The sequence below is a fragment of the Haliotis rubra genome, unplaced genomic scaffold (genome assembly GCF_003918875.1).
Source record: "Haliotis rubra isolate DU_JTF1 unplaced genomic scaffold, ASM391887v1 Scf233, whole genome shotgun sequence".
NCBI classification, from domain to species: domain Eukaryota; kingdom Metazoa; phylum Mollusca; class Gastropoda; order Lepetellida; family Haliotidae; genus Haliotis; species Haliotis rubra.
The window spans coordinates 1,425,216-1,443,448 of NW_025766370.1; the positions used below are offsets into that span (position 1 = coordinate 1,425,216).

At 42.3% G+C, this 18,233-nt stretch overlaps 1 protein-coding gene across 1 annotated transcript; it reads right to left on the minus strand.

The window, feature by feature from the left end:
- Positions 1 to 15,717: 15,717 nt before the first annotated feature.
- LOC124278206 (protein rolling stone-like) lies at positions 15,718 to 17,222 on the minus strand. Its single transcript, XM_046713935.1, has 2 exons — positions 17,026 to 17,222; positions 15,718 to 16,530 (listed from the first exon to the last, which is right to left on the minus strand). The coding sequence occupies exons 1-2, from the start codon at positions 17,104 to 17,106 to the stop codon at positions 15,772 to 15,774; spliced, it is 840 nt and encodes a 279-aa protein (XP_046569891.1). The 5' UTR covers positions 17,107 to 17,222; the 3' UTR covers positions 15,718 to 15,771.
- Between the last annotated feature and the right edge of the window lie 1,011 nt (positions 17,223 to 18,233).

Here is an 18,233-nt window from a genome sequence, read left to right on the forward strand (position 1 = left end):
TTCGACAAAAGGTCATGTACTGACTTTAGGATTATTTAATGTTGTCTGTAACAATTTTCTAGGATTATACCTTAACTGCAAACGGTGTTATGTGATCTACAACAACCAATGCTTGTCGTAAGAGGCGACTAACGGGATCGGGTGGTCAGGCTCGCTGACTTGGATGACACATGTCTTCCTATCCCAATTGCGTAGCTCGATGCTCATGCTGTTGATCACTGGATTGTCTGGTCCAGTCTCGACTGTTTATAGACCGCCGCCATACAGCTGGAATATTGCTGAGTGCGTCGTTAAAAGATCAACCAACCAGCCAGCCAACCTTTCCTGTGTAAACTGACAATTTCCTGAATTCCTCTTATCACCCAATATTTTATTAATTTGATGCACTATTTCAGAATAGATATTGTCTACGACGTTATGAATATGCCAATAAATACAAATATGGATATAAAGAAATATTTTTTAACATTGCCGAAATTCACGCGAATAGGGGAAATTACGGGACTGAAAAAACCCGAAGCTTTAGCAAGAGTTACTTCCCTTCCACGAACAGCTGTGGTGTGAAATATCCCCTGGGAATGTCATTAATATAACGTGAAATGCCTTTACTGTTATCACATTGATTTATAACCAACAGGCGGGCGAATGGCAGGATGTGAAATTAATCTGAAGTATCTAAAATGTAATGGATCGCTGGAAGAAAAATAAATTGCACAGTCCTGAAACACAAACGTTATGGAGTGTATGTGTAGTGTTATTTGTTTGTTGTTTAACGCCGCACTCAGCAATATTCCAGCTATATGGCAGCTAATATGTGTAGTGAGGGTGTCGACCACCTGATACCCAATCCCACCCACTGTACCGATATATCATGTAGTTTGCGTCAAAACTGTACGCAGAGTGGGTTTAAGTAGATTAGACGGTGATACGTGCCAATGATAGCTCATAAGCTCATAGGGCGGTAGGGTAGCCCGGTGGTTAAAGCGTTCGCTCGTCACACCGAAGACCCGGGTTCGATTTCCCTTACGGGTATAATGTGTGAAGCCCATTTATGGTGTTCCCCGCCGTGGTATTGCTGGAATATTGCTAAAAGCGGCGTAAAACCAAACTCACACACTCATAAACTTAGACGTAAATAGGCTTTTGACTTGTCATGCTGTGGAAGAAACACGATACAAAACATACATTTCATAGTTATACATTGGCCTCGATAAAAAATAAGGTGGCCAGTGTATATACATATATAATATATCATAACAGATCTAATATGGGCGGTGGGGTAGCCTAGTGGTTAAAGCGTTGGCTCGTCACGCCGAAGACCCTGGTTCGAATCCCCACATGGGTACAATGTGTGAAGCCCATTTCTGGTGTCCCCCGCCGTGAAATTGCTGGAATATTGCTAAAAGTGGCGTAAAACCAAACTCAGTCAGTCTCATATAATATGTTAGATGTTATATATAGGCTATAATATCCTATCTAGCTTAGAGGTTAAAGCGGTCGCTCGTCATGCTGAAGACCCGGCTTCGATTCCCCACATGGGTACAATGTGTGAAGCCCATGTCTAGTGTGCCTCGTTGTGATATTGCTGGACTATTGCTAAAAGCGGTGTTTGTTTGTTTGTTTGTTTGTTTGATTGTTTGTTTACCTCCTCACTCAGCAATATTCCAGCTATGATATGAAGGCGGTCTTTAAATAATGGGGTCGGGACCAGCCAATCAAGAGAAGTGATCAATATCATGAGCATCGATCTACGCAATAGGGGTACGATGACATGTGTCAACCAAGTCAGCGAGCCTGACCGATCCCGTTAGTCGCCTCTTACGACAAGCATGGGTTACTGAAGACCAATTCGAATCCGGATTTTCGCGGGTGTTAAAGTGGTGTAAAACACAACTCACACACTCTGTTAATGGAAGTGTCCTTGCCCTTATCTAAGTACATCAGTCATACCACCGATGTGGCTAACATAACGCTGATGGATATTAATTAGGGCGTAATCATGTCTTGACAGATGGAATGTGGTTACGATTGATTCTGATATAAAACGAAAATATGGACTATTTTGTCATTTGTCTGCGTTAAGAACATGTTGTACATGGATTGCAGTTACTTTGGAAATGATGTGTGTAAGTATATGATTATGATTATTACTGATGTTTTTCGGAAACAATACAAGTACACGCGCCTATGTATTAGTCTAGTCCCATGCTAAGTCAGCTTCATCAATTATGACCTACAACATGTAGGAGTTCTCTCAGTTTGTTTATTAATAAAAAACTAAATGGGACTTTTGTTGAGGTGATATGTATAATTTAATTTACTTCATTCATTCATGAGGGTTGCATTTAATTAACTTTCATGTTTGCAAATTGAAATACGACTTTTGTTAAGGTAATGTGTGGGGTTTTTTAATTAAAAAATTTGATAAAGTTATATTTCCTGAACAAAGTAATGTATGAGTAATTGTATACACTGCCTGACAAAAGGAAGTTTACAACGATGTATGGTGGTGTCTGAAAATAAATGAAATACAAGGAATATTTAGTTAATGGTGATACACTCAGGGGCGTCAAGGTGGCAGTGATACCGCGCCTCTTGCGACACTTTGAAAACGTTCGAAATTTAAGGACCAACCCCAGTGTTCCAGTGTATACTTCTTTTGACTGGCTGTTCTAGTTATTGATGAAATATATTGATAAGACCTATATGCTGTATCTATACATGCTCCGTTATTTCTCCCTGAAATAAACGAGCTCAAAGAACGCCCTTCCTTCTCGACAGAACTAGATCAGCTACTATGATGAGCAGAACTTTGTATTGTAAATCCATTGGTAAAGACTTTTTCAGTAAATTTAGAGCAAATATGTTTATCAAAGTGATGTATATTGTGTTAGGTCAACTGGCTGAAATTCTGTCCGTATTTGTTTGTAAAGGGAAAATAACCAAACATATGTAGATCCAAAACAGTCATACAGCTCTAAAATGTGAACGATGAAAACAAATTAACTGAATGCTTGAAAGTGTAAACTGACGGCCAAAAGAAACCATAGATTCAAATTGTTCTTGTTTAAGCACAAAAATGAGGTGCATGAATTAAAACATATCAAAATTCAAAATGGCCTCTGCTACAAAAACACGCAAACCCTCTCCGCAAAACGTCCATCTGATGACGTCGGGTAGGGTACGTCGCCATTCTTCTTGGAGGGACTGAATCAAGTTTTGTTGGTTTCCTTGAGGATATAGTCGCTGTCGAACTCCCAGAGGTGTTCCATAGTGGATATGTCTTGGATCGTTCAGTATTATTCTGGATGTGTGAGGTCTACCGTTGTTCATGCTGATAAAGGACACCACGTATCAGTTATTATGGAAAGGACAAGTACACGAAGAATGTCATCCATGTGTCAAATGTCCTTGACTGAGTGTTACAACTGGTGTTCTCTCTCTGTTCATAAATTGCTCTAACCCGTGAAGACCTGGGTTAGGATTGATCTTCAGTAACCCAGGCTTGTCGTAAGAGGCGACTAAAGGGATCGGGTGGTCAGGCTCGCTGACTGCGTTAACACATGTCATCGTATCCCAATTTCGTAGATCGATGTTCATGCTGTTGATCACTGGATTGTCTGGTCCAGACTCAATTATTTACAGACCATCGCCTTATATCTGGAATACGGCTGCGTGCGGCGTTAAACAACAAGCAAACCAAACCAACCCATAAATTGCTCTTTACACCATAGAATATTCCTTTCACCATATGACATGACCCTGTAAATGCATCGTGCCGCCTTCCTATCTAACTTTCGCGACAAAACACGCTGTATACTATCAATTCTTTATCTTCCAGTGACGTCGCGGTCGGTGACGTACAGTCTGTGCCCATCCCAATCTCTAACGACGATGTTACGCCGTCAATAGCTGGCCTCTGTGAGGTCTCTGAGCCCCATTTCTTTGAGTCGTATCGCTACTGTCTGTTGACTAACCATATGCCCCAAGTCAGTCAGGAGTCTGTGAGGTCTCTGAGCCCCATTTCTTTGAGTCGCATCGCCACTGTCTGCTGACTAACCATATGCCCCAAGTCCGTCAGGAGTCTGTGAGGTGTCTGAGACCCATTTCTTTGAGTCGTATCGCCACTGTCTGTTGACTAACCATATGCCCCAAGTCAACCAGGAGTCTGTGAGGTGTCTGAGCCCCATTGTTTGAGTCGTATCGCCACTGTCTGCTGACTAACCATATGCCCCAAGTCAACCAGGAGTCTGTGAGGTGTCTGAGCCCCATTTCTTTGAGTCGTATCGCCACTGTCTGTTGACTAACCATATGCCCCAAGTCAACCAGGAGTCTGTGAGGTGTCTGAGCCCCATTCTTTGAGTCGTATCGCCACTGTCTGTTGACTAACCATATGCCCCAAGTCAGTCAGGAGTCTGTGAGGTCTCTGAGACCCATTTCTTTGAGTCGTATCGCCACTGTCTGTTGACTAACCATATGCCCCAAGTCAATCAGGAGTCTGTGAGGTGTCTGAGCCCCATTGTTTGAGTCGTATCGCCACTGTCTGCTGACTAACCATATGCCCCAAGTCAACCAGGAGTCTGTGAGGTGTCTGAGACCCATTTCTTTGAGTCGTATCGCCACTGTCTGTTGACTAACCATATGCCCCAAGTCAACCAGGAGTCTGTGAGGTGTCTGAGACCCATTTCTTTGAGTCGTATCGCCACTGTCTGTTGACTAACCATATGCCCCAAGTCAACCAGGAGTCTGTGAGGTCTCTGAGCCCCATTTCTTTGAGTCGTATCGCTACTGTCTGTTGACTAACCATATGCCCCAAGTCAGTCAGGAGTCTGTGAGGTCTCTGAGCCCCATTTCTTTGAGTCGCATCGCCACTGTCTGCTGACTAACCATATGCCCCAAGTCCGTCAGGAGTCTGTGAGGTGTCTGAGACCCATTTCTTTGAGTCGTATCGCCACTGTCTGTTGACTAACCATATGCCCCAAGTCAACCAGGAGTCTGTGAGGTGTCTGAGCCCCATTGTTTGAGTCGTATCGCCACTGTCTGCTGACTAACCATATGCCCCAAGTCAACCAGGAGTCTGTGAGGTGTCTGAGCCCCATTTCTTTGAGTCGTATCGCCACTGTCTGTTGACTAACCATATGCCCCAAGTCAACCAGGAGTCTGTGAGGTGTCTGAGCCCCATTCTTTGAGTCGTATCGCCACTGTCTGTTGACTAACCATATGCCCCAAGTCAGTCAGGAGTCTGTGAGGTGTCTGAGCCCCATTCTTTGAGTCGTATCGCCACTGTCTGTTGACTAACCATATGCCCCAAGTCAGTCAGGAGTCTGTGAGGTCTCTGAGACCCATTTCTTTGAGTCGTATCGCCACTGTCTGTTGACTAACCATATGCCCCAAGTCAATCAGGAGTCTGTGAGGTGTCTGAGCCCCATTGTTTGAGTCGTATCGCCACTGTCTGCTGACTAACCATATGCCCCAAGTCAACCAGGAGTCTGTGAGGTGTCTGAGACCCATTTCTTTGAGTCGTATCGCCACTGTCTGTTGACTAACCATATGCCCCAAGTCAACCAGGAGTCTGTGAGGTGTCTGAGACCCATTTCTTTGAGTCGTATCGCCACTGTCTGTTGACTAACCATATGCCCCAAGTCAACCAGGAGTCTGTGAGGTGTCTGAGACCCATTTCTTTGAGTCGTATCGCCACTGTCTTTTGACTAACCATATGCCCCAAGTCAACCAGGAGTCTGTGAGGTGTCTGAGACCCATTTCTTTGAGTCGTATCGCCACTGTCTGTTGACTAACCATATGCCCCAAGTCAACCAGGAGTCTGTGAGGTGTCTGAGACCCATTTCTTTGAGTCGTATCGCCACTGTCTGTTGACTAACCATATGCCCCAAGTCAACCAGGAGTCTGTGAGGTGTCTGAGACCCATTTCTTTGAGTCGTATCGCCACTGTCTGTTGACTAACCATATGCCCCAAGTCAACCAGGAGTCTGTGAGGTGTCTGAGACCCATTTCTTTGAGTCGTATCGCCACTGTCTGTTGACTAACCATATGCCCCAAGTCAACCAGGAGTCTGTGAGGTGTCTGAGCCCCATTCTTTGAGTCGTATCGCCACTGTCTGTTGACTAACCATATGCCCCAAGTCAACCAGGAGTCTGTGAGGTGTCTGAGACCCATTTCTTTGAGTCGTATCGCCACTGTCTGTTGACTAACCATATGCCCTAAGTCAACCAGGAGTCTGTGAGGTGTCTGAGACCCATTTCTTTGAGTCGTATCGCCACTGTCTGTTGACTAACCATATGCCCCAAGTCAACCAGGAGTCTGTGAGGTGTCTGAGACCCATTTCTTTGAGTCGTATCGCCACTGTCTTTTGACTAACCATATGCTCCAAGTCAGTCAGGAGTCTGTGAGGTGTCTGAGACCCATTTCTTTGAGTCGTATCGCCACTGTCTGTTGACTAACCATATGCCCCAAGTCAACCAGGAGTCTGTGAGGTGTCTGAGACCCATTTCTTTGAGTCGTATCGCCACTGTCTGTTGACTAACCATATGCCCCAAGTCAACCAGGAGTCTGTGAGGTGTCTGAGACCCATTTCTTTGAGTCGTATCGCCACTGTCTGTTGACTAACCATATGCCCCAAGTCAACCAGGAGTCTGTAAGGTGTCTGAGCCCCATTCTTTGAGTCGTATCGCCACTGTCTGTTGACTAACCATATGCCCCAAGTCAACCAGGAGTCTGTGAGGTGTCTGAGACCCATTTCTTTGAGTCGTATCGCCACTGTCTGTTGACTAACCATATGCCCCAAGTCAACCAGGAGTCTGTGAGGTGTCTGAGACCCATTTCTTTGAGTCTTATCGCCACTGTCTTTTGACTAACCATATGCCCCAAGTCAGTCAGGAGTCTGTGAGGTGTCTGAGACCCATTTCTTTGAGTCGTATCGCCACTGTCTGTTGACTAACCATATGCCCCAAGTCAACCAGGAGTCTGTGAGGTGTCTGAGCCCCATTCTTTGAGTCGTATCGCCACTGTCTGTTGACTAACCATATGCCCCAAGTCAGTCAGGAGTCTGTGAGGTGTCTGAGACCCATTTCTTTGAGTCGTATCGCCACTGTCTGTTGACTAACCATATGCCCCAAGTCAACCAGGAGTCTGTGAGGTGTCTGAGACCCATTTCTTTGAGTCGTATCGCCACTGTCTGTTGACTAACCATATGCCCCAAGTCAACCAGGAGTCTGTGAGGTGTCTGAGACCCATTTCTTTGAGTCGTATCGCCACTGTCTTTTGACTAACCATACGCCCCAAGTCAACCAGGAGTCTGTGAGGTGTCTGAGACCCATTTCTTTGAGTCGTATCGCCACTGTCTGTTGACTAACCATATGCCCCAAGTCAACCAGGAGTCTGTGAGGTCTCTGAGACCCATTTCTTTGAGTCTTTTCGCCACTGTCTGTTGACTAACCATATGCCCCAAGTCAGTCAGGAGTCTGTGAGGTGTCTGAGACCCATTTCTTTGAGTCGTATCGCCACTGTCTGTTGACTAACCATATGCCCCAAGTCAACCAGGAGTCTGTGAGGTGTCTGAGACCCATTTCTTTGAGTCGTATCGCCACTGTCTGTTGACTAACCATATGCCCCAAGTCAACCAGGAGTCTGTGAGGTGTCTGAGCCCCGTTCTTTGAGTCGTATCGCCACTGTCTGTTGACTAACCATATGCCCCAAGTCAACCAGGAGTCTGTGAAGTGTCTGAGACCCATTTCTTTGAGTCGTATCGCCACTGTCTGTTGACTAACCATATGCCCCAAGTCAATCAGGAGTCTGTGAGGTGTCTGAGACCCATTTCTTTGAGTCGTATCGCCACTGTCTGTTGACTAACCATATGCCCCAAGTCAACCAGGAGTCTGTGAGGTGTCTGAGACCCATTTCTTTGAGTCGTATCGCCACTGTCTGTTGACTAACCATATGCCCCAAGTCAACCAGGAGTCTGTGAGGTGTCTGAGACCCATTTCTTTGAGTCGTATCGCCACTGTCTGTTGACTAACCATATGCCCCAAGTCAACCAGGAGTCTGTGAGGTGTCTGAGACCCATTTCTTTGAGTCGTATCGCCACTGTCTGTTGACTAACCATATGGCCCAAGTCAACCAGGAGTCTGTGAGGTCTCTGAGCCCCATTTCTTTGAGTCGTATCGCCACTGTCTGTTGACTAACCATATGCCCCAAGTCAACCAGGAGTCTGTGAGGTGTCTGAGCCCCATTCTTTGAGTCGTATCGCCACTGTCTGTTGACTAACCATATGCCCCAAGTCAACCAGGAGTCTGTGAGGTGTCTGAGACCCATTTCTTTGAGTCGTATCGCCACTGTCTGTTGACTAACCATATGCCCTAAGTCAACCAGGAGTCTGTGAGGTGTCTGAGACCCATTTCTTTGAGTCGTATCGCCACTGTCTGTTGACTAACCATATGCCCCAAGTCAACCAGGAGTCTGTGAGGTGTCTGAGACCCATTTCTTTGAGTCGTATCGCCACTGTCTGTTGACTAACCATATGCCCCAAGTCAACCAGGAGTCTGTGAGGTGTCTGAGCCCCATTCTTTGAGTCGTATCGCCACTGTCTGTTGACTAACCATACGCCCCAAGGCAACCAGGAGTCTGTGAGGTGTCTGAGACCCATTTCTTTGAGTCGTATCGCCACTGTCTGTTGACTAACCATATGCCCCAAGTCAATCAGGAGTCTGTGATGTCTCTGAGACCCATTTCTTTGAGTCGTATCGCCACTGTCTGTTGACTAACCATATGCCCCAAGTCAGTCAGGAGTCTGTGAGGTCTCTGAGCCCCATTTCTTTGAGTCGTATCGCCACTGTCTGTTGACTAACCATATGCCCCAAGTCAACCAGGAGTCGATTCTAGAGATACAAACTACTCGAGCCGATCTTTACTTTCAATTTGCTTCGGTAACCCACGATTGTCGTAAGAGGCGACGAACGGAATCGGGTGTTCAGGCTCGCTGACTTGGTTGACACGTCATTGTATCCAATTTGCGTAGATCAATGCTCATGCTGTTGATCACTGGATTGTGTGGTCCAGAGTCGATTATTTACAGACCGGTGCCCTATAGCTGGAATATTACAGAGTGCGGCATAAAACTAAACTCACTCACGCACTCACTCACTCATTCACTACAGACAGACAATGAACAAATGTATGTTTGAGTGAGTTCAAACACGTTGCACATCAGTGTTTTTTATTATTTAAACCTCAAAGAACCGATAATATAGCCAGTCTGTAAATATATCTGTAGCCACCAATACAAGTCATTAGTTCTTGTAATCTTGGTGTTTTAATTTTAGCTTCATGTGTTTAAAGCAGGTACTCTTTTCATAAAAATGAAACGTGAAATATGATGCAATGTACATATGTGTGTTATACTTTTTAATTTTGTCAACCTGAAGATACACTGGTTGGTGATTAATCATTATCATTATTTATTATCAATTATCATTTTTTTATATCTCATCTTCAGAGACGAGACTTCATCCTCATTCTGGTGTCACTGGCAACGGTGACGTCACAAGCGATGGACGACTGTCCACCAGGATGCGAGTGCACGAAGAGGAACCATTTCACCTGCCGGGAACTGACGTCATTCCCATCATCAATCACTTCGGAAGCGGAAATGGTATCAATCTATTCATCGACACTTCCGGTCATACCAAAAAATGCATTCCAAGGACTTCCAAATATGAAAATCTTGGACATATATTCTGTATCCATAGGAACCATAGACACGTGTGCATTTCAACATTTGACAAACATGACCAGAATCTCAATTTATGACGGTAAGATTCGAACTATTAAAAAGGGCGCTTTCATGGGCCTGTCATACGATGGGTACTTTTCGTTATATATGTCGGAGGTTGGCACCATCGAATCGTATGCCTTCAGCGATATTTCCAACACGAAATCCTTCACCATTTTCAATACAAATGTGACCACGATAGAATCGAAAGCGTTTTTCAAATTCTCGGATATGACGAAGTTCTCAATCTATTCGTCGAATATAACCCACATTCAAAGTGGAGCCTTTGAAGATTTCACACGGATTGAAAACGCTCATTTTCACGAGAATACGATTGAGAAACTGGATTGCAACACCGTAGATCTTCTTGCAAAAGAACTGGAGCAAAGTTTTTCGTTCGACAAAATAACCTTGAACTGTGATTGCTCCCTGACGTGGCTTGTAAGGGCAGCGAGACTATATCGGGATCTTTCTCTTCAAACATCGGTATGTAAGTTCCCCGCGAGCTTTGCTGGGGTAACCCTTTGGACGCTGACTGAGACACAAATCTGTCCGAGTGGGGGTGCCGTTGTGACGAGTTGTCCACCTGAACGTCAGCTACAGCTTCCAACGTGCACTACAACACTGTCGTCTACTGCTGCACCATATCCGACAAACACGGGTCCAATAAGCTTGTTGGATATGAACCTGTTACTGTTCCTTGTTACGGCGTTCCTAGCAAACTGACACGGAGAAATAGCGTCGAAGATAAACAAAGGCAGTTTCAAACCACGAGAAACTGATCTTCTTGTCGAAGTCGATCCCTATCACTATTTGTATACGTTCTGAGAGCAACCCTGAACTCTAACCCTTCTTCTCCACTTCCTTGCTTAGCAACATCGAGATACATGTAAAGTCGGAACATTAGTGTGGTCGTGTTAGTTAGAGATTCACGGGCATCCAGGCATTACAGTATTATGCGTAACGCCATATATTTATCTTGAATTCGGTAAGCGGTCAAATTTTATACATTTATATAATGACAACGTCGGGAAATTGGAATACACTGACGTACAAAAGAAAGTAAACACCCGATGCATTGGGCTTATTTAAAAAAAAAAAAAAAGCACGAATATTTTGAAAACATATTTTTTGGCTTACAATACAAAATCATTGTGTGTAGGTTGTAAGGGTACATTCGAGATAACGGATTTCGAGATATCGGGGTCTCGGTAGTGACAATTTCCAAATTAAGTCTGGATCTTTTTCGTGTGTCCCGTGTGATAGATATCAGAACCTAAATTACTGTAGGTCATTTCTCTCTGTAAGCTCTTGTATGTTGTTCACTGGCCTACATACATCCTCTGCATAGCACAGCTAGCTGCAGTTAGCTAATAGATGCGTTCTTTATGTCTTCTCGAAATATAAAATCGTTTTTGGTTCAAATTAGTCCTGACTATTTTCTCGGATTGTCACATCGACAAGAAAAGGTCAATGACCGGCGACACTTCACATATAGTTGTAATACACATTAAAAAAGGCGTTACACCCAACTTACTAACTGTTAAAAGGCGCCATATTAATTCGTCTCGACATTATGGGTAATACAGTGATTTTCGTTTATAACAAACACACTTATGACGAACCGGATATAACGAATTGGGTTCTCTGCCCCGGCCACTTGCTTTGTATTTTACAGTCTGTTTGATTTCATTCGAGACCGATGAATTGCTCACAAAATATAATAATTGCATCAAAACCAAATTTTGCACAGTCACATGAAATCGACAGACCAACTCTGATGATTCATCTCATAAATTTGGACGCCCAATAATAATTGATAATTTTGTACATAGTTATATTATTATATGGTTGCTTCATCCATACATGTTGATATGCCTTTTTCGTGTCAATTTATTAAATGTTCATATGGCTTTTAAAGGTCTATTTGTTGTTGTTTTTTGGGTTTTTTCAAAATCAGTTTTATTTTCCGATAGCACTTGACATATTCAGACGGCGGGAAGAAATTTTGTTTCTCTTTCTTTTGCGAATTCTATTCATATGAGCAACAGTTTTCAGAATCGTGAAGTGAGTGAGGTTTTACGCCGTTTTTAGCAATTTCCCAGCAATATCATTCATTTGGACACCACCAGTGGGCTTCATATATTGTAACCTTGTGGGGAATCGAAGCCGTGTCTGCGACAACAACCTCGTGAAAGCTTTAACCACCTGGCTACCCAACCACCCCCTTGTAGTGGAAGTGGGTGTCTAGGGTTGAGGCGTCACAATTCGTCGTTGTTCACTATTGCGTCAAGCCGACTTCATTGGACTTCATGAGAATGTTTAGTGGTACTTGCTGTATATAGCGGCAGCTCTGATGATCGTGCAGAGATATTTGCTGAATTCAGCGTTGTTAGTTTTGAGTGGAAGTGTAACGATATGTACTGACATCGCAACTCACGGCAGAGGCATCTTATTACTGTTTGTGAGAGTTTAAATGCCCTAAGCTACTGGGACGACATCAATGGATGCAGAGCTTGCAGAGCCGTAACGTCAGGCTGCAGCATGATCATGATATTGTTTAGGCAGCAGAATATTGCTGCACTGTTAAGGCCTGCTGTGTGGACGGACCTCTCACCCATGGAACATATTACGGATGACAACGACGCCCACGACAGGATCAACATCCAGCTGGTAACAATAGAACGTTGGGGCGCAGTGTTAAATTGACATTACTTTGCTTTTTTCAATCCTGGTGTCTTCAAATCGTCCATTTGCCTGCAACAACGCACATGGTTGTCACGTACTGATACTGCTAACTGGTTTGTTACACCATGCCTCTTTTAATGCGTCTCGCGCTGTTCTAGCAGGTTTTGTGAATTCATTATAAATGATGCAATGGCGAGACGATTGACAATTGATAATATTGTTGTTTTCAAACGTGAGCTTCTGCTCCACAGGGGTTCGAATCACTGTTTGGACAATAATTTTTAAAAATAAAAATCTAGGTTTTTGCAACCGTTTATTGTTTTATATGTTATGAGTAACTTATATTTCAAATTTGAACGAAATCGGTGAAGAAATGGATTTTGTAGAAAATTCTCCCGCTACACTCATTACATAAAATACACGATTTTTACTTTTAAAAATTATTGTTCAAACAGTGATTCGAACCCCTGTGTTCTGCTCTCTGAAGGTTGGCTTTCTCAGATGAGGTTGAGATATGTTTTACTGAATCTTTTTAATTCCATAATTTGTACATGGATACATATTTTTTCAGGGGTATATAGTTACACCAAAGAATTCCATCCACCCGTCCGTGCTTCCAAAGACATATTTATAGAACCACAAACTTGAACAGTATTAGCAAAACGTTTTCACAATTGATAAACAGCTTCTTTGTGTAAAGGAGAGGTGCAGAGAAAAACTGGTTTACGATTGTCTAATTTTGTAAAGAGTTGCGTCAATTTACATATCTGGAGCTAAAAAAAAACCAAGGAAACTTTTGTTCATCCAATACATTGAACACATTTGAATGGTGCAGTGCAAGGTTAGATGCAGATCTTATATTTTTGTTAAGAATAATCATTATTAATTGTTGTACAGCAGTCACGATTGTGGTGTTAGTGAGTCTCGCTTACTATTTGTGGTATGTTCCTTATATTGATTTGAGTTGCGTTCTACGTCGCATCGGCTTTATTTCAGCCAAACCAAGTCTGCATACATGGACATTTTAAGTACAAAGCTTAAATGAGTTAGGTTTTTTTTTTTAAAACAACAACAGCATATTTATTCGTTACATTATTATTTACAAACAGGGAAGGTCATGGCACCAAATTTACAAACAAGCAATCTGCCACTCATATTACAAAGTTACAATTTATGCTACAGGCCAACTTCCATCAAGTAGTTAACAATCAGATGCCCGCTCATGCGGGAAAACAGATGTTTCAGATTTATCGTTTCATAATGTGAATCCCTTGCATTTGAAAAGTCCACACAGTCAAGCAGAATAGGCATGTTTCTTATAAGTTACAAAGTAGTAGTATGTACACAATCGCCGGCAAGTCGTGACACCCTATCTGGAAATATATTCTGAGAATGTTCGAAGTTATCCATAAACAGTTTGTGGTACTTTTCATTGATAACTTCTTTATGAAATTTGGAGGTATCACATTTCGCCAACTATCAATTGCGCTTGCATGTTGTGCAACAGAGATTCAAGAGACCCAATCAAGAAGTCTGGGATATCATCTGGGTAGTTGCAGGGAAGAAACAATAAGAAAAGCAACAACTATTCCCAGGGAATGGCTCTGGATCAGTGACCATTTAGGCTACAAACATTAATTTCACACATTCACTGATATCCTAACAGGGAATGTGTGTAATGGAACACCATGACAATCAGTTATGTCACGAAATCCCTTGAAATTTTAGGGAATACGTGAAATCCCTGGGGGTCACAGGGATTTCATGAAATCACTGACTCTTTCAGGGATTGCGTGAAATCCCTGTTTTCACACATTCCCTGTAACATGCATACGAATAAGAATTTCTGCTTGGGTTGGCAAAATCAAAACAAGGTAAATTGGCAAAGAAGTTTAACTTAAGCTTCCGGTATATCGATGATTTGATATCGTTCAATAACCATCAAATAGCCAACTGCGTTCCTCTGATTGACACACCTGAACTTTTAATTAAGGAGACAAGTGAGACCGCCTCAACTGTTTCAATTTTAGACCTATGCATAAAGATTCAGGGTGACACAAAAATCGCCACAAAGCTGTATGACAAAAGGGATGATTTCAACTTTCCAATAGTCCACTTCCCTTTCATGTCGAGCAATATTCCAACAGCTCCAGCTTTTGGTGTTTACATTTCACTTTTGACGTACAATCGAGCGTGCTCTTTTTATCAGGATTTCAGAGTGTGTCAAGCCACTCTTACTCAGAAGTTGTTTGATCAAGGTTACAACATTCAAGGCCTCAGTAAAGCTTTCAAGAAGTTTTATGGTAGACAGCAAATTTCGAAATTTGATGCATCAGTGACAATTCCCTTTTTTGACGCATATCATACGTTCCGGCATTATTACAGGTGAACAAATGACTAGACGAACACCTGGTATCATCACTATTTCATAGATTTTATGAACACATGCTCTGCCATGGTATTGCATGGTGACAATGAATGGAAAGTCTTGTGGTTCAGACCCGATTTGTTTACAAACAACATCATACAACTGTACTACTGCTGAAACAAATATCTGCTCATGATATAGTCACAGTTGTACAATCGACTCTGTGTTTAGTAGAGATTTTTTATGAATGTGGTAAGGGTTTTGTAGCTTCTATTAAATCTATTTATTTGCATCTAGTCATCCGAATTCTCTGACAACATATTGTTTGTTTTGATTGTACATAATCATATTGACTGTAAAAACTGCACATTGGCATGCATCATACATGGTCATGGTCAAGCACAAACCGATAACCATAAACCCATACCCTTGAGCCATAAAGATTAAACGTGTTTTTTTGTAAGACACGAGAAGTCATATATACTACCGATCAAAAGTTTAGACTCACTAGTGTAAATGTAGCCACTTACTTCGGTCAACTGCTCTGAAGTAGATTTTGCAAAATGTTCCATACTGTGTAAAGGTACTGTTTACACATGAACTGATGTATTGTAAAACAAATTCGTAATGTTGAAAAGATCATTGTCAAGAGTTCAACAAATAATGAAATTCAGTGAAAATTGGCGATTTCTAAACAAAACTTTACACCAAAATGCAGCTGTTCACATGCACGATATTTGAAAATGCTTTTCAGCGATTTGATGCATGATCCTCGTGCAATTCATCTGCATAAGGTTTGCTGTTGGTTCCCCTAAGTTAGTGGAGAAATTCATTTCGATGTACCCACACATATATACATAACATATAGTGAGTGCTTTAAGTGAGTCGAAACTTTTGATGGGTAGTATAGCTGCACTTGATGAAAGAAACATCAGTTGCCTCTCGCCAGTCTGTTGTAAATGGCCGATCTGGCCCTATAGATACCATACGAAATACAGTGAAAGGTCACAGTCACGGTGCTGGTGACAAAAAGCATTCCAAACGGTAATGCAGGGTGGTTCCAGTCCAATAATATCTTATACACCACATGCTTGTGGTCTGCCATCCAATATAGAATACTGAAGAGGTAGTACACAAGCCCATAAATTATAGGAAAGGTAAAATGAAATAGACGTACTGGAATTGCAGAAACCATTTGATCAATAAGGACGATAACTGTATTCAAAGCATGCACGACCAACTCCCGAGGTAGGAACGCATTCTCTGGTGTGGCAATCAAAATGTAAAACCCACATGTAACAAATGGGCATGCTGCGTTAAGGACACTGTAAACAATCCACAGTATTATCAGATGCAGCGGTAGATCGTCGTTCTGTTGTTGGTTTCGAACAATTAGATTAGTCTCTTCTGTCGGGTGTGAGTTCTCCTCTCGTTCCTTGAAGTGACGATGGTGTTCTTCAAAAGATGGTCGGCTGAGGCAGGTGTGGCACGTGCTGGACATGGCGTGGTGCAGCAAGACGACGGTGTGGACTACATGGTACGTCGTTAGAAGCGTATACGTCCAGTATGTGGTGAAGGCTAGCCAAGGAATGGGCGAATAGTATGTCGCGATGTTGTATAATAACGTAGATATCAGGATGGCAGAAATCAGAATCTTGTAGATTATAATCAATACAGGAGGTACACGCCACTGAAACGAGAAACATTCAAGAAATAACTATTGATAGCTGGGACTGATATGTTTCAAATGCACAAACAGATGCTTGTACGTGTGTGTTAGGTGATACATGCCTTTATGTTAAACGTTATTGATGTGAAAATTGGCGAATACCTAATTTAAAGTAATTTTTGCAGCACATTTTTGTGTTAGGTCAGATGGATTCATTAGAGCATGGCTCGATAGATCTATTTTTCAATTGCTTGATGTATCGATTTCTTCATTTCAAAATATTTTCATTTGTCGAAAATGAATGTAGTTTATGCAAAACCTTGTGAATGAAGCTGCCAACCATGCCAATGTGGTCGAATATAATCCTCTAATTCTTTATAATAGACCAAGCACTCGTGCATTTTTGTGGATGAATGTATTGCTTTGCAGGTACACGCCAACCAAAAATTTGATGCATATAAACCTGTAGCTGGCTTTCATATTTTTACGCTTTTATTTGCAAGAATAGTTACCCACCTGCCACAAGTAGAACTTTTCCCGGGAAACTCCGCTGAAACCAAAGTTCTTCCACTGAAACTCGGTCTCCCGGCAGCTCATGCTTCCACCCAATCTGGAGGAACATCATGCATTAATGTAATAACTACTCTGACATTGGCACAGGTAGTGAGTGAATATTGCTTCACGTCGATTTTAACAATATTCCAACAACACAAAGACTGCTGACTCCAGGAACTGGCTTCACACATTTTACCATAATGGTGAACAGAACACGTCCTCGTCTTGACAAGTGAACATATATGATTTGGCTAAGGTACTCCGACATCGATTCTATGGAACTAAGAAGATGAATATTTGAAATGTTAATGAAGCAGGGACAGTGTTTATGCTATCCACTCTTAGCAAGGTTGCAGGAAGGGGTCGTAACACACGTGTTTAACATGATTCCGTGGGCCGTGTGAACTGGAGCATTGTCCTGGAGATGCCAGACACCTCGGCGAAGTTTACCTCTTCGCTTTTCTACGCAATTCATAAGCGTAGTATGCACCATTTATTATGGAACCCTTCTTTAAATAGTCCATATTAATTAAGTACCTATTAATTTTATGAAAGCAAATGAACATTTCATAATACAATACGTTTCCTTCCAAATACGTCATCTGCAGTTCTACTCTCCTCAGAAGCTGCAATGAAAGCTGCAAAATATCCTGAGGATAGACAAGTATGGCTGCACTTTAGCACTGACGTCCGTGATTTAGACGTTCATGTTATGAAAGTAAATGTACATTAATTTTCATACAACTGTACCACAATCTACTACAGTAGATTTCCTTCCTATCATCTCATCTCCAGTTCTACTCACCTCAGATGCTGCAATGAAACTGAAGGACTATGTTATCACCAAATCATGGTCATCATTGTCATTTGATACCATTTTGTTCAATTATGAGACCCGTCACGCCTAATTACAACTCTGTTCTATAAGCACTGCACACGTTTATGTCTCTGAACATTGTAAGCTAATATATATGTGTTCGTTGCTGATAATATTCACGTGACTGTCTCATTATATGAAGGTTGTTTGTTTACCTATTATTAATATCATTGTGTGTGTATATTCATATATTCACTTCGGGTCACTGCGATCTAAACATTGTTTGTTCGCCAGTTATTTCTTTCCGATCTCCGAAGTCAAGATGGACAAGTGCGCGCGTCACAGCATTCGG